We start from the raw sequence: 14,375 nt of genomic DNA on the forward strand, positions 1-14,375 counted from the left end.
CAACACAGGCTAACTTCTGCCATATTTCTGGACCTATCCAAGGCCTTTGATATGGTCTGTAACACCAAATTGTTACATGCCCTTGCTGTGACAGACTAACCAAACTCTAGCATGGTTTCAGAACTACCTACTTGGGAGACTACAAGCAGTGCATTGGGACAATAACTTATCCTCACTGCTACCCATTACCATGGGTCCCACAAAGATCCATTTTAGGTCCCCTCCTGTTTTCCATAATCAAACAATCTTCATTTGTCAAAATACAACAGTTCTACAGTTTACTGATGAGACTACACTTGTATGTTTAGCCAATGACCTCGACACTTCTCTAACCAGTCTTCCACACCACAGAAAACTGGGTTCTTGGCAAACACCTAATTCTAAACCCCTCCCAAAAACAAACTTGCTGTTCCCACACACCAAAATTACCACCAATCTCCCCTGACACTCGCTAGGATAACAATTGCTCACTCGCCTTCTCTCAACATTATTCTATTCCTCAGCCAAAACTGAAATTGGCAAGCTCAACACTTGCCATAATCAAATTTTAAAATTTGTAGCAGGTGCCCCCTATCATACCCACCACTGCCTATCCCCAAAGCAACTTGATTGGCTTGAATTCCCTAACCACCTGAACTATTAACTATCCTTTTTTCCCCACAACCTCCTATTCGGACGACCCCATCACTGGCTAATCTGCTAGTACCCCAAGCTAATACCAGACAACAAGACTAAGATTACTAAAACCAACACAGCAGGTGACTCTTCCCAACTATATTGGCAAAATCTGGAACTCCCTACCCGCATCTATTACCTCGGCTGTCTCAAAGGACCCACTTAAACTTTTGAAGGAACCCCAAGCACTCGGTGATCTGCACATGCTCACTACCTGGCTATAACCCCCCCACCTTACACTCAACTACTCAAACTAACCTATCTTTTTTCCTGCCTCATACGTATCCCAACATCCTTTCAGCCATTGCCCCCCCCACCACTTATTCCCACTACCTAATATCCAGTTACAATTTCTTCCCTTCTACCTACCAACTCCTTCACTATTCTGTTCTACTGTACCTCCACTAGTGTGGAGTAGCTAAATATTAAACTGAATACCGAGTGCATCCTATCCAAAACTGTTAAACTTGAATCTAAGTTTGCCTTAAACGGCATATGTCAACCTTCATACCTAATATGTAAACTTGAGCTAACACTAATCTGTATGGTAACTTGAAAGCATAAATGTTAGCTATGTTGAGTCTTGCTCTCTGAATGTGAACCCCTCTATTGCTTGTAATCTGAATTTTACTGTGAATCTTTTCTCCCCGGGCATCTGCTGAAAACAGGCAAGTATCCAGTCAGATTTTCCCGGTCAAGAAATGTAAAATAAAAGTTGTCCTGTGTGCAACTAAGTATTGGTGTAATTCCTGTCGTGCGGTTGACAGGAAAAAGTCACTCAAAATGCCTGTCTACACAAGGCACTGCCAAACACTTGAGGGGAAGCTAATGAGTAGACCCTGAACATTTAAGGATGAAGTGTTTAAGTAGATATCCTAAAGTTGGGAACTAATCAAGCAGTACTTGATACAAAATTAGATTGTCGAGTGGAGTCACATGAATGGCTACTGCTTGGCTACTAGTGCTGATCTCACCACAGCTTCACTCTGCTGGCCTACAGTGCCTCTTTGCTTCTCACCAAAAGCAAAACCGCCGCAATCCCAAGATTAGAACCAGACCCCAGCCTGTTTGATCCACAGTTTTGTCCCAGATTATGCAAGGGTCTGTAGGCTTGTAGCTTTTTTCCTTGTAGATGCCTTGAATAGCAACCAGACAGTCGCACACATTCACTGCCCAACCAGAAAGTCAAGAATCCAATTAACTCCGTTCCTGTCACCAGTAGCAGGATAAAAGCATAAATTTCAAGCTGTCTCATACGAAGGCAGATAGGCTTTCCAGTGATCAGCAGCTTCCAGGAAAATGGCCCAGTGCTCCTCAGAAGATTGTAATGCTGGAACCTGTCTAGTCAGTTTAGAATTTCTTTATGCCTAGGCATACTCTGCAAAGGTGCATACCCAACAAATATTTCAATGACACTAATACCAAGAAGACTGTGGCAGTGTGGGCTTTCCAGTAACTGGCAGCCTTTCAACAGGGTGGGCACTTTGGTTTTGTGTAATACAGTGCAATGGCCAGAGGGAAGGAGATGTGGTCAAGGTTAAGGGGCAGTCCACTAGAAAGACTGACTCGAGACAGCTGTGGTGGTCTAGTTTTAATACGCATCTTCTATACTCAACCAGAAGATGCAGCAACCCTGCTGGTAGTTTTAATTCAGATTTCAATTCCCCATCACTCCCAGTTCACCACAGGTATCTAGTGCATCAGTGGGGCCAGACGATGTGTCATGTTGCCTGTTGTAGCTTAAATCAGGCCCAATAAGGTCTCTAACCAGAACCTCTGGACCAGCTTTATTCTGATAGAGGGGAGAACAGCTAGTCATCCCTGTGCATAAGGGAGGACCAACTGACCTTGGAAATTAGACCCATTAGCTTGGTTATTTCCATGGCCTTGTAAGAAAGAGTAATCCTGGACCTATTGAATGACGGGGAAAGCCTCCAAACACTGGACCCATCCCAGTTCTGCTTCAAAGGCAGACTATACCTGCTGAATCTGGTGGATTTTGAGGAAGTCACAAAGGCCAGGGATTGGGGCAGAGCAGTACATACTGCTTACCTTGACCTGGCCAAGGCATTTGACCCTATCTCCCCCCCCCTCTGGTGTTATGGATTTATGCCCAGTTTTGATGGTCCATTTGAATGTTGCCAGCCAGTTGGCTCAAGGACAGGACATGTGGTTGATTTAAAGCTCCAGTAAGTGACCAGTTACTAGTGGCATGCCACAGGGCTTGGTGCTGGGACCGCTTGAGTTTGGCATACTCAGTGTGGAAGGGTTCTGGATAAAGTTTACAGATTGCAAGATGGAGACCATTGCCATACCCCTTGACATTGTAGAGGTCTTTCGGGGGGGGTCTAAATCAAGTAAATGATTGGTGTTGGAGCCCCTGCCTGAAAGTAAATATGAAGAAATGCATTGTCAAAGGGTATTTTTTTCCTCCAACTACAAAATTACTAAGTAGTCAGAGGTGAAGGATCCAGGTACATGGCCTGAGCTTTTACAGTTTCGGGTCTAAAGTGATGAAGCCCTATGTGGCACAACTTGTAAATAAAAGGTATGGCATCCAGCTCAAGAGATGGGTCCACTGTGCACAGCCTTCATTAGAGCAGTTGAATACAGTGTGCCATTTGGAATATACTTGACTAGGCACTTGGCTGGATTGACCTCTGGGGATCCTTACTAACAATAAAAGATGACATCTCCTATGCAGATAAAGGGAAAGGTTTTCGATCTTTCAGCTAAGGGGTGACGTATGCTTAATGTAAAAGGCATTCACGAATCCAGCCTTTATGCTATATATCAGCAAGGAAAGCAGTATGGGGTGATCTATTCTAGCGATATAAATGTCAAGGAATCGAAGAATATGCTGGAGCGACAGCGGTCTGAGATGGCCCCCACTCCTTGGAGTAGGCTTCCTATTCGTGTTGAGCAATGTCCTTCCCTGGCCCTCTTCAGGATCACTCTGGATTGATGAAATGGAGAATCCTAAGTTTGCCCCTGGGGTGGCATCTGTCCCTTATGAACAGGGGCAGTCTGTAAAATACTCTAGGCATAGACGGAAATCATGCCATCCTCCTGTCCCTGGAGGCCATATACTGGGTGAAAATCTAGTTATATTTACTAGGCTTGTAAAGGCTAAGCATTTAGCCTAGTAATCTATGTACGTATGATCTGTCCCAAAGTGGTGAAACCTGTTCCCTCCTTTGGTAGGGGAAAAAATACTTTGAGTGATCTTGGTGCAAGTGTGTGCTTAGAGACCAATTCTGGATTTTTCATTCCTAAACCTGTTTGGTGTGCAAATTCATGGACTTCTCATAATTGGCCATCTCTGAAGTTTCCTAGTAACACTAGAGATGCTCATTCCCTCTTCATCCAAAACATCAGACTAAGGTTTGTCTGGATGCACATAATCAGTTGGCTGCCTTACCCTTTGTGGACATTCAGTGCAGTGGATAGTTGTCTAGCTCTAATTGTAGCTCATTGCATGCTGTAGGATATCCATATTTTTCATATTTGGATGGCTTAACTTTGCAGTCGGTGTCTGGGATCTTCTGGGATCTCTTGTGTAATTTCTCACCCAAGAGAACATTCAAGTCTTGACTCCTTAACACAGGCTTGTGTTCCTTATTTGTATCTAGGTGCATTTAAGGTTTTCCACCTAAACTTCGATCACTGTGGAAATACAGATTTTGGGTCTCATGGTTTCTTATTCTTGTGATACAGCTGGCAAGACTCCACATGAGGTTCAGTGGTCTCTAAACTCTAGTCCTAGTGCCAACACTCTCTGCCTTCCCAAATCTGTGTGGGTTTGCCAAATGGGATCATTTGATACAGTAGATATCCTTAAATCCAGCCCCCCCCCCCCATTTCAAAGCAGGTGCCACAGATGCCTCTGACTTTGGAGCAGTTTTAGGAGGGAGCAAAGTGCGTGATGTGGGATACCAAGGACAGAGAACTATAAAATCCGAACTGCTTGCTGTGATCAAGACAGTACTGTCATTGTTCTGAGAACTTTTCTCCATGTCACACAAACCGTAGTCATGTGGTAAATCAAGTGGGGGGAACCAGGTTCTACCCCACTTTGCAGACTAGCTACACTTGCTTGGGATATAGCTTAACAGCACAATCTCCCTCCAGGCATCCTGTATTCTGTCAGAGCAAAATTTTGGCAGACAAGCTGAGTACCAGGGTAGACACTAACAAATGGAAAATTTATCAATTAGTCTTTGCCTCCTTTCTGAACAGGTCTCCTTGAGAACTCCCAACAGGGCAATCAGCTGGCAAGATTCTGTTCTAGGATTCAGTGCAAAAAGGCCTGAGAGAATTGTGCCTCCAACAGGAGTATTCCTGTGTTTTTCAACCCTTTCCATTAATACCCAGTGTACTTAAATTCCCCCATGATTATTGCACTGACTCCCTTCTGACCCAGGCAGCTGTGGTTCTCCCTTTTGAAAATGACCAGCGGCCATTACCGCAAGCTTTCTCACTGATTGGAGCTACTCAAGAATGGGTGTTTGCATGCAGACATTTTGACTGCTTGGATGGTAGTCTTAATTCCTTTTGGGCACCTGTTTACTGAAGATGCTTAGCATGTAAGCAAAATCTACTACTCAAAGTCATTAGCAAATGAAAAGGTTTTCTAATTGATACCAACATAACCAGCACCAGTTCATGGCTGGTTCTCTGGTTTTATTTTGCTATCCTATGGGCTTCCCTCAATGTTCATGTCTGTTTCAACATGTCTGCCTCTGAATCCTTTTCTGTGTGGTCGCCTTTCAACAAGAAGCCTCCAAGTAAACTGGTGACCTTGCCTTTGTGTAGAGAAGCTAACACTTTCTCTCCGCTTAAACCAGTTCACCTGAGGCTCTTGACGTAGAATTCAGTGCAATCCATCTGAGCAAGAACTAGTTGTAAGCTCTTGTGGTGAGTCAACTCTTTCCACACGGTCATGGTCTTTTTGAGAAGTAATCCTTATGCTTGAAGTGGTGTCTGCATTTACTTTTAAGCAAATCTCCCTGTTTTCTTTCCTGAACCTAAAGAGGATAATCCATACTTTGGATGTTGACCCCTCTGGCTGGTAGATCTTCACATAACTAAAGCTTTCAGGTGTTCGGATCAATTTGAAAAGGGACATCTTGTCCAAAACAGATTTTTTTTCCAAATGTTTGTAGGCCATTTCCTTTCAAACTATTCCTGGCAGGGTTAGGGTCCACTGTACCAGGATATGCTTTTCTGCTAAGGGTTTGATTCTAGTAGTCTAGAAGTTGCAATTTGGTTTTGACCTACTTTTTCCAAAGCATTATAAGCCTGGTTCCTTCTCAAGGGGCTCCTGTATTCTTTCCTGGATGTAGTAAGCTACGGAAGTCTACCCATATCAATACTACTGCAGCAGTGATCAGTGTGATGAACATAGTACAGTTATAAAAGTTTTACTTTACCTTAACAGTAAATGTTAACACCATCACTGCTGCAGTAGCTGCACCCTCCCTCAGTCACCCTTGTATTTGAGATTTTACGCCAGGTTGAAAGAATGAATTTTCATTTCCCAGCATTGTTCTTTCAGGGCTCCTCCTTCCTCTCTGGAAGGAAAGCTCTGAAGGGCTTGGCACCCAAACACCTCTCTGCTCACCTTGAGCTGACTGGTTGCATAAAGCTTCCCTGAAGCTATGGAAGCTGGATGACTGTTTTATCCTTGGCAGGATAAGGATATAACCTATACAAATAAGGCTCCCTGCAGCAATGATTCCAATATCCACTGGTTTACTTGCAGCTTCTCTCAACTGTTCCCCCTCCCCCTTAGGATGTACTCTTGACTTCTCAACTGGCATGTCTTCTGTATTTGTAGACATTTTATATAATTGCTGTCCAACTCATTGAAGCTTGCCCTTTAATTGCTGGGAATGGGTAATCAGGTTTCCACTCAAATGGAGGCGAGCCGTTTGCGGTATGGAAGCGATAAATCTCTGATCATATTTTATACTCCCATTCTGTTGTGGTCTTCCATGGTTATGTAACAGACTCCACTGGTGAACTTCAGATCCTGCTAAATTGTACCTGTTCACAACTGTGCCGATGTCCAGTTTCAGTCTGAGCAAAATTGTGGCATACAAGCCGAACCATGCTGGGGCAGACAAGTGGAAGCTTAAGTCCAAGATTTTGACCCATGTATAGGGAGTTCCTCAAGTAGACACTTAGATTCTGTTTTAGGACGACTTGCAAGAAGGCCTTGGTTATAGGGTTTATGGCCTGTCAGTTTGACATTCGCACATCGGTTCTCAAGGTTACTGAAGTGCATGCAGATTGAGCTAGCATGTAGAAACTTTCCTTATCTAAGCTATAAGGACCAGAAGTGGTACCAGCAAGTTGTAGTCTGTGTACATGCCTTGTTCTAGGTTGAAACCAGAGTACTTAACTCCCCAATGTTTGCGTAACTTACGAACTTCCCAAACTAAACCCAGGGTTTAGTACAATGTTTTGAAGCTGCGTGACCAGTCACACTGAGCCACCTAGTAGAATTTCAAGTAATCCGGGGTTGCACTCACTGGGTATTTAGACTGGAATATTGAATATAGATGTTGGAAGTGCATTTGAAGTGATCTGAGCAGGCTGAATTAAGTGTAGCCAGGATTTTGATGTAAACATCAGTTGCTCATTGGTTTGATGCAGTACTTTGGTAGGCAAACCACTAACTGCTTTGTTTTCATAGGTGATTGGTGTATCTGATAGATTCATGTCTTTGATGGATGATGATGGGTCTGTGCGTGAGGACCTGAAACTTCCAGAGAATGACCTTGGTAATGAAATTGAGTGTAAATTTGATGGTGGTGAAGACATCATGGTAAGCAGAATTTGTGCTATTAAGTAAATAGTCTTAACAGGTTAACCAATATTCTGTTATTGGATATTATAAAAGTAAGTTATGTAATCAATTTAAGTGATGAGCTGTGGGACAGTGTATCGGGCATCTATTCCAGGGCAACAGCTTGTAGCTGTTGATCTGAACATTGCTTTAGATTTGTACATCTTCAGTCCTCACCTTGAAACTTTAAAACTGTCTACATTTTTGTGTGATATGACCACTGTAGCCAGAAAGTGCATTTTACAAAACATCAGAGTTTTAAAAATATGAAGTGCTTTTACTGACCTTGGTAAAGCTTTCAACACTAGTTACTTGGGAGATAATTGACAAATATGGACATTAAATCTCCATTCATGCCCTCTACATTGGAGTATGACTAAGCCTGGACACTTCACTTTGGCAACTAGCTTTCAAATTGTGGCTTGAGCATCTGCTGGTGTTTGGGGGGGGGGGGTTAACATGGATGGGTTTGCCAAAGTGCATGTCTTGGGGTTGTCTGCCACTGCAGACACCTTGTAGTTTAGTGATCCCACTGAAGCAATAACTTTGAAGAGGCAGAACCTTTTTCTGAGGTGGTGGTTGTAGAAGTTGGTGACATGCCTTCATAACCAGTCATTGCAGAATGATTGGGGTGATGCTAGATATGCCTGGAGGAGTTGGAGCCATAAAGTGAGCCCCATTGATCTGAGGGAGTTCTCCACTTTGCTCTTGTCCCTAGGTTGAACAGATGAGCCCTAGGACCTCCTATGGGAACCGATTAGTGCAGCCTGATCAGTTAGCATATTAAGACAGTAGTGCACCTTGTGCTTAAAACCCTTGTTAAACAGTGGTTGAATTGTGCCACTTTTCAGTGAAAGGGGATTGTAGCTAGCTATATGCTGCTGCAAAATGTTTTACATACAGTAAGGTTAGATATTTGGGAGCAGCACTTGATGCAGTAGTGATTGACCTCCCATCTGTCATTGATGTAACTGAGATTTGGGTGTGAGGGCTCTCAAAGCAAATATTAAGGCACCACTTTATCTATGAACAGGTATAGACCAGCATTTTCTGTAGTCCATCTGATTTAGAAGTAGGGCATACCTAATCACTTGACAGCTCATTGTACTTTTTGTCTTGGTAATCTGGCCTGTTGAATCTGAATTATCAATGTACTTGAGAGAGCATTTTCTTTAATAGAAAAATCATGGTTTAGGAAGGCTTTAGGGACACTCTAGTGGGTTGTGGTCAGATAACCAGTTTGGGGAGCCTAATGAAATTGTTGGGGTAATGAGCAATGTACCAAAGTTTATGGTGTAAGCTATTTGTGAGTGTACACGTTAAATTCTAGACATGGACAAAAATGGGGACTGAGGATTTTTTTGAAGTCCATAATCTGGGACCTTATTTATTCAGAGGGGCTTTGTTGGCATGCATTTTTCACTTCTCTATGTTGCAGAAGGGTAAATCCTGGATGCTGTGTATAGTAACCTGTGACCTAGTGTCATAACTGCTGGGGATTGTAAGAGACTATGGGAGTGAGTTGACACTGGTGACCCTATCATGTGGGGGTAGGCAGCTTGTCTCTGCATTAGTGTCATGGCAAAGATTGCTGCTCTAAAGAGCCTACAATGTTTACCAGTGGACTGTTTAGTTGCATATGTACTTCCCAAGGACAGTGATTGCCAAACTGGTAAGCTAGCATAGGATGAGAATCTGACAAATGGGCTTGTCACTGAAGTGTTCTTGATATGCAGAATATCCAGATGTCTGGACTGCATATCAGAGCCTCCATGTGCCACACTTCTGATGCGTGTCTTATGCCTAAAGTGTAGGATATGGAAGTGACATGAGAGCAATTAATCCTCAGAACTTTGCCACCAGTCTATAAACAGTTTGGTTTGAGTCATTCATGTTACTACAGCCCTAACAAATTTAGGGGATTCAAACCGTTGCCCAACTTCATTAAGGAAAATGGAGACTTCCTCCAATCTTGAGGGCCTTCAGAAGATGAGTGCCCCCATTGGGGTAATTTCCTTTATTCTAAGATTACCTTTTATGCTGTCCGGGAAGGGAAAATGTGCAAGAGGTGGATTCCCTGTGAGAGATGTAGGGTGCCTTTTGTCGTGCCTTTTGTCTAGGTGTTGCCCATTGACCATATTCTGAGATTTTCTCCTGTTTGTATAAAAGACCTTGTGCAGCTGTCTGTTCAGAAAACCAGCGATCAGCACATCTGGCTTAAGGACCAGCTACTTCTGAAACCACCTGCCCTGACATTCACCCTCCACTTCAGAAAAAATCTGAAAGGTACTGCATCTTCTGTTCAGCTTCTGGAAGCCTCTGGGTGGAATCAGATGGTTCCAAGTCTTTGTCCAAATGTCTTTCTTTCTCTCGACCTAGTTGGGGGCTGGCAGTGTGTCGCTGGCTCGCTAGCAGTGTGTCGCTGGCTCGCTAGCAGTGTGTCGCTGGCTCGCTAGCAGTGTGTCGCTGGCTCGCTAGCAGTGTGTCGCTGGCTCGCTAGCAGTGTGTCGCTGGCTCGCTAGCAGTGTGTCGCTGGCTCGCTAGCAGTGTGTCGCTGGCTCGCTAGCAGTGTGTCGCTGGCTCGCTAGCAGTGTGTCGCACCATGGCTTACGCCACCCAGGAAAGTTAATTTCCTGTGCCACTGTTCAGCAGAGGCACAAGTGATCCCTGGGGTGTATTTCCCATTTCCCATCCACTCCAGATTTTTCTTGAGTGCTAATGAATAACTTTGACATAGATGGGTAGCCTGTTCAGAGTATAGGAAGTCTCTGGGACAAGAATCTATCCCTCCAGTGTGTCCTGTTTATTGTGGTGACAAGGTTTAGATCCCTAGAGCATGTAGCTTGGAGGGATTGGGATTTTTTTAGGTGTAGCATGTCCAACAGCTGTGGGTTTGACATGGCTGTATATGTTGGGCAGAGATCACTTTGGGGTAGGCGGTATGCTACGTAGTAAAGCTGGAGTTTTTTGAGGCGGTCCGTGTTCCTTTGAGGTACTTTGGCCTTTCCAGCTGCTGCAGATGTCTTGAGGTAGATTCCAAAAGGGGCGTTGTACTCTGTGTAATGGGTCTGAGTGACGAGTAGAGGGGAACAATTACTTTTTTCCCGGATGAGAACCCTTTTATGATGGTGTGCCATGTAGGACTTCTGACTACTGTGGCGATGTGACTATCAAAGGAGAGACTGTCCACCTGGGTCCCAAGGTCTCTTCACGCATTCTGTGTTAAGTAGATTGCTGCCAATGTGGTGGTTCATGGGTACAGAGTTTTTACCAAAGGGGATGACACCACTTTTTGGCATAGAGCTTGAGGCCATGGCTGACACCAGGCATCTGTCTCAGTGAGGCCCTTTAGGATGTCCACATAATTTGGGGACTTGACTGTGGCTCCTAGTTTGCAGTCATCTGCGAACTTGGCCAGAGGCCTTCTGTGTTGGCCTGTACTTCAGAGAAGTAGATACCAAACAGGGCTTTGGAATAGGATCCCAGTTCGTATTAGGCAGAGCCCCTCACTTTCTCTCCAAGAGAAATCTTGAGTGGATGGGAGATCGAAAATTTACCCCAGGGGTCACATCTGGGTCGCTGCTAGACAGGGGCACAGTATTCTAGATTTATTCTGTACATTTTTGTACCCATTTCATGGGGTGGCAAAAGCCACATCACTATGGCTAGGCTTACAAATGCCCCAGGGCAGATAGCCTAGTACTACACTGAAACTGAGAGGTCCTGGGACGGAACCCTGTGGCACTCCACTTGTCACTGTCTTTAGGTCAGGATTGGAGTCTGCAACTTTTATAGTGTGGGTTTTGTCAGTGAGCCAGTTGGCAACCCATCTTGTGACGTAGGGATTTGCGCGTAGTTTAGTGAGTTTAGCTAAAATTCCAGAATGGGGGATGGTGTCGAAAGCCTTGGTGAGGTCGAGATGGTGTGAACCACCTTGCCCTCATCCACAGCTTTGGTGACTGCCTCAGAAGTCAATCGGGTTCAGGAGGCATGATCTGCCTTCCCCAAACCAGAACTGGGTGGGGTCCAGAGTTTGGAGGTTACCAATGTCTTAGTTCCATGGCCTTGCAGACCAGGCTTGTCAGGCTAATAGGTTGATAGTTCCCAAGATCAGTGGTGGCTCCCCCTTTGTGGAGTGGGATAACTGTTGCTGTGCGCCATTCAGTGGGCACAAAGCCTGATGGGAGGCTATTACTGAACATGGTGCTTAAGTGAGGAGCCAGTTTCTAAAGTTCATGTAAAACGCAGCCTGTGATGTTGTCCGGTCCCATGCATGCTTTTTGGCTTGAGTGCAGCTTTTACCTGCATAGTTGTGATTACAGGGACTCTGCATTCTTCCTGTATAGATATGGGCCCTTTAGGGGGTGAGAGGGGGGTAAAGTTAGCACTGGACTGATCTTCCAGGATGTTGACAATGTCAGTTTTCTGCAATTTTCGTGCCTTTGTGCTGTAACTCAGAGCAGATCTCCGTGTTGTCATCTAGATTCTTGATATGGCTATAGAATGCTTGTGTGTATTTATATGTGTGTGTATATTTATACAGTGTGTGCGTGTGAGTGCGTGCAACAGTGACAACTTAAAACTTTTCCCAGAAAAGTGATAGACTAACTGCTATATTGTAACTGCACAGATTTGCTAACGTGATAATTACCATCCTTTCGTTACTGCAAAGGTATGCATGCTGAGATGCAGGTGCTCATTGCACATAACCAGTTGAGTAGGTAGTCGTATTACATTGTGCAGCTGTTGTGTAACGGTCGGTATTAAGGAGAGGGCCAGAGTCATTCAGTCAAAATAGTATAACACTTGGATATTGCTGAGGCCTTCCTACCACCTAAATTCCACACATGACTGACGAAGCCAGGAGAAATGCTCAAGCAATATGGTAGCTCCATGCAGTCAGTCACCTAATGCTGACCTTTATCTCACTCTGGCAGTATGATCACAAATAGAATAATACAAGCCGAAGTGATGTAACCCAATGTAATTTGCAGACTGGCTTTCTATATGTCCCCAGTAACACCTCCAGTTTGCATTCTGTATGTACAGCCACCAAAATGAGAAACTGGCCCAACAGTCACTTCAGCAGTGAGACCATGTATGCAGAAGCACTTCCTTGATGCACAGTTATTTCCCCATGCAACATCCTCAATTATGTCCCAAGTATGCATGCACCCAAAACGAAATGTTTCCACAAACAAGCCTTCAGTAACATTTCCTAATTTGTGCAACCCCCCACATGAACACTTCACCCAAGCATCCCTTCAGTAGAATGTTATGCACAATGTCCAGAATTAAACACTTCCCCAAATGAAACGTCTAAGATTTGCTAGTATTAAACCATCAAATGAAGCATTCACCCAAGCGAGCCTTTCATTGTATAATGTATGCACAGGCAACAGAATGATTTCCCCGAAACAACCATTCAGTAACATTTCCTGGTATGTACAAGCACCAAATAAATTCAGAAACTGACACCTAATGTGCAGGTGTGAAATTGCATCACATTATCTGAGTAGACATGCATCATATTTCTTGTACAGGTGTGTAATACAAGACTGTCTACCATCTGTTAGGACAAAGACGGCGTGTCTTTTGGCTTTTCCCAGTTAGGGGTCGCCACAGCGAAACTAGTCCACTCACTATTGACAGTGGATTTTACGGTGCAGAGTTGCCAGCCCAATGCCCAACCTTCAATGAAGGCATGCCCATTCATGCTTGCACCTACCTGTATGCCTTTAATGCCACTTTACCGTGGGGAGGGCATGCAAACTCCCCACTCCAGCTGAGAATCTAACAGGAGAACCTCTTGCTGAGGCGACTGTTAACTCACTGCACCAACACCGCTTAAGACCAGAGTAAGTCAAAGTAGTACAGCAGTTGTATATTACTGAGCATTGGATATACCGTGCAACACAGTGAAGACCAAGTGGAGAAGCTGTGGGACAACAGTGATGTTGCAATGACCTGGACGTCTCTCCAAAATTGATGAAAAGATAAGACAAACACTGGTCATGGAGGCTGCCAAGAGACCAACATTGAAGTAGCTGCAGGAATTTCTGGCAAGTACTGGCTGTGTACTATGTGTGACACCAGTCTCACATTCTCCATGTGTCTGCACTATGGGGTAGGGTTGCAAAGTCTTTTCTTGCACAGAAAAACATCCCAGACCCAAATCCAGTAGAAAATGAGTGGTGACCTGAAGAGGGTTGTGCACAAGAAATGCCCTCGCAAATTTTGGACCAGTAAAGGACATTGGTTTTCCAGGGTTTCACTTGAAACAGCTGAGAGGTGAGCAAGTGGTCTATGGAAGTTATCTGCTTTAGATAGTCAGGAACACAACAGTATGTAAAACTGATCTGAGTTTGCAGCACATTCAAACTTGAACCTCTGTCTCTGGCAATACAATTCCAAAAATTAATACAAGTAGACCTTTCACACTGCCATGCAAAGTCATAAAAATCACAGTATTCTTCCCTTATGAAGTCAGAGTACAATGCCCCTTTCAGCATGTACCTCACCCATGAATTATGGTATGATCGCTACTCATAACCCTTAGTAATATCTGCTAGTTTGTGCAACCACCAAATGCTTTCCCCCAAGCAATCTGTTGAATAAAATGATTTATGCACAAGTGCCAGAATGTTACACAAGATCCCTTCAGTAACATTTTACTGGTATATGCATGCACCAAATGAGTCACCCAAGCATTCTTTTTTTTTAGATACACATGATACAAAGTAAAGACGGTGAAAATGAATGCTGCAGTTAAAATATTGCAGTACACTGCTTCAGTCAGCATTATTTCAGTCAGCATTATAATTTCCATAACCCAAGTCCTAAAACT

The 14,375-nt window shown here is 44.1% G+C and overlaps 1 protein-coding gene across 3 annotated transcripts in view; it reads left to right on the forward strand.

Annotated features, from left to right (window-relative positions):
• Window positions 1-14,375, forward strand: part of EIF5A2 (eukaryotic translation initiation factor 5A2) — a 160,622-nt gene that overhangs the window by 82,069 nt on the left and 64,178 nt on the right. For all 3 annotated transcript variants that reach the window (XM_044070059.1, XM_044070060.1, XM_044070058.1), the window contains exon 4: window positions 7,376-7,507. In XM_044070059.1, the coding sequence (XP_043925994.1) occupies window positions 7,376-7,507 (132 nt within the window). The remainder of the gene's footprint in view (window positions 1-7,375; window positions 7,508-14,375) is intronic.

The sequence above is a fragment of the Protopterus annectens genome, chromosome 4.part1, assembly GCF_019279795.1.
Source record: "Protopterus annectens isolate FY-2018-M chromosome 4.part1, PAN1.0, whole genome shotgun sequence".
Lineage (NCBI taxonomy): Eukaryota > Metazoa > Chordata > Ceratodontiformes > Protopteridae > Protopterus > Protopterus annectens.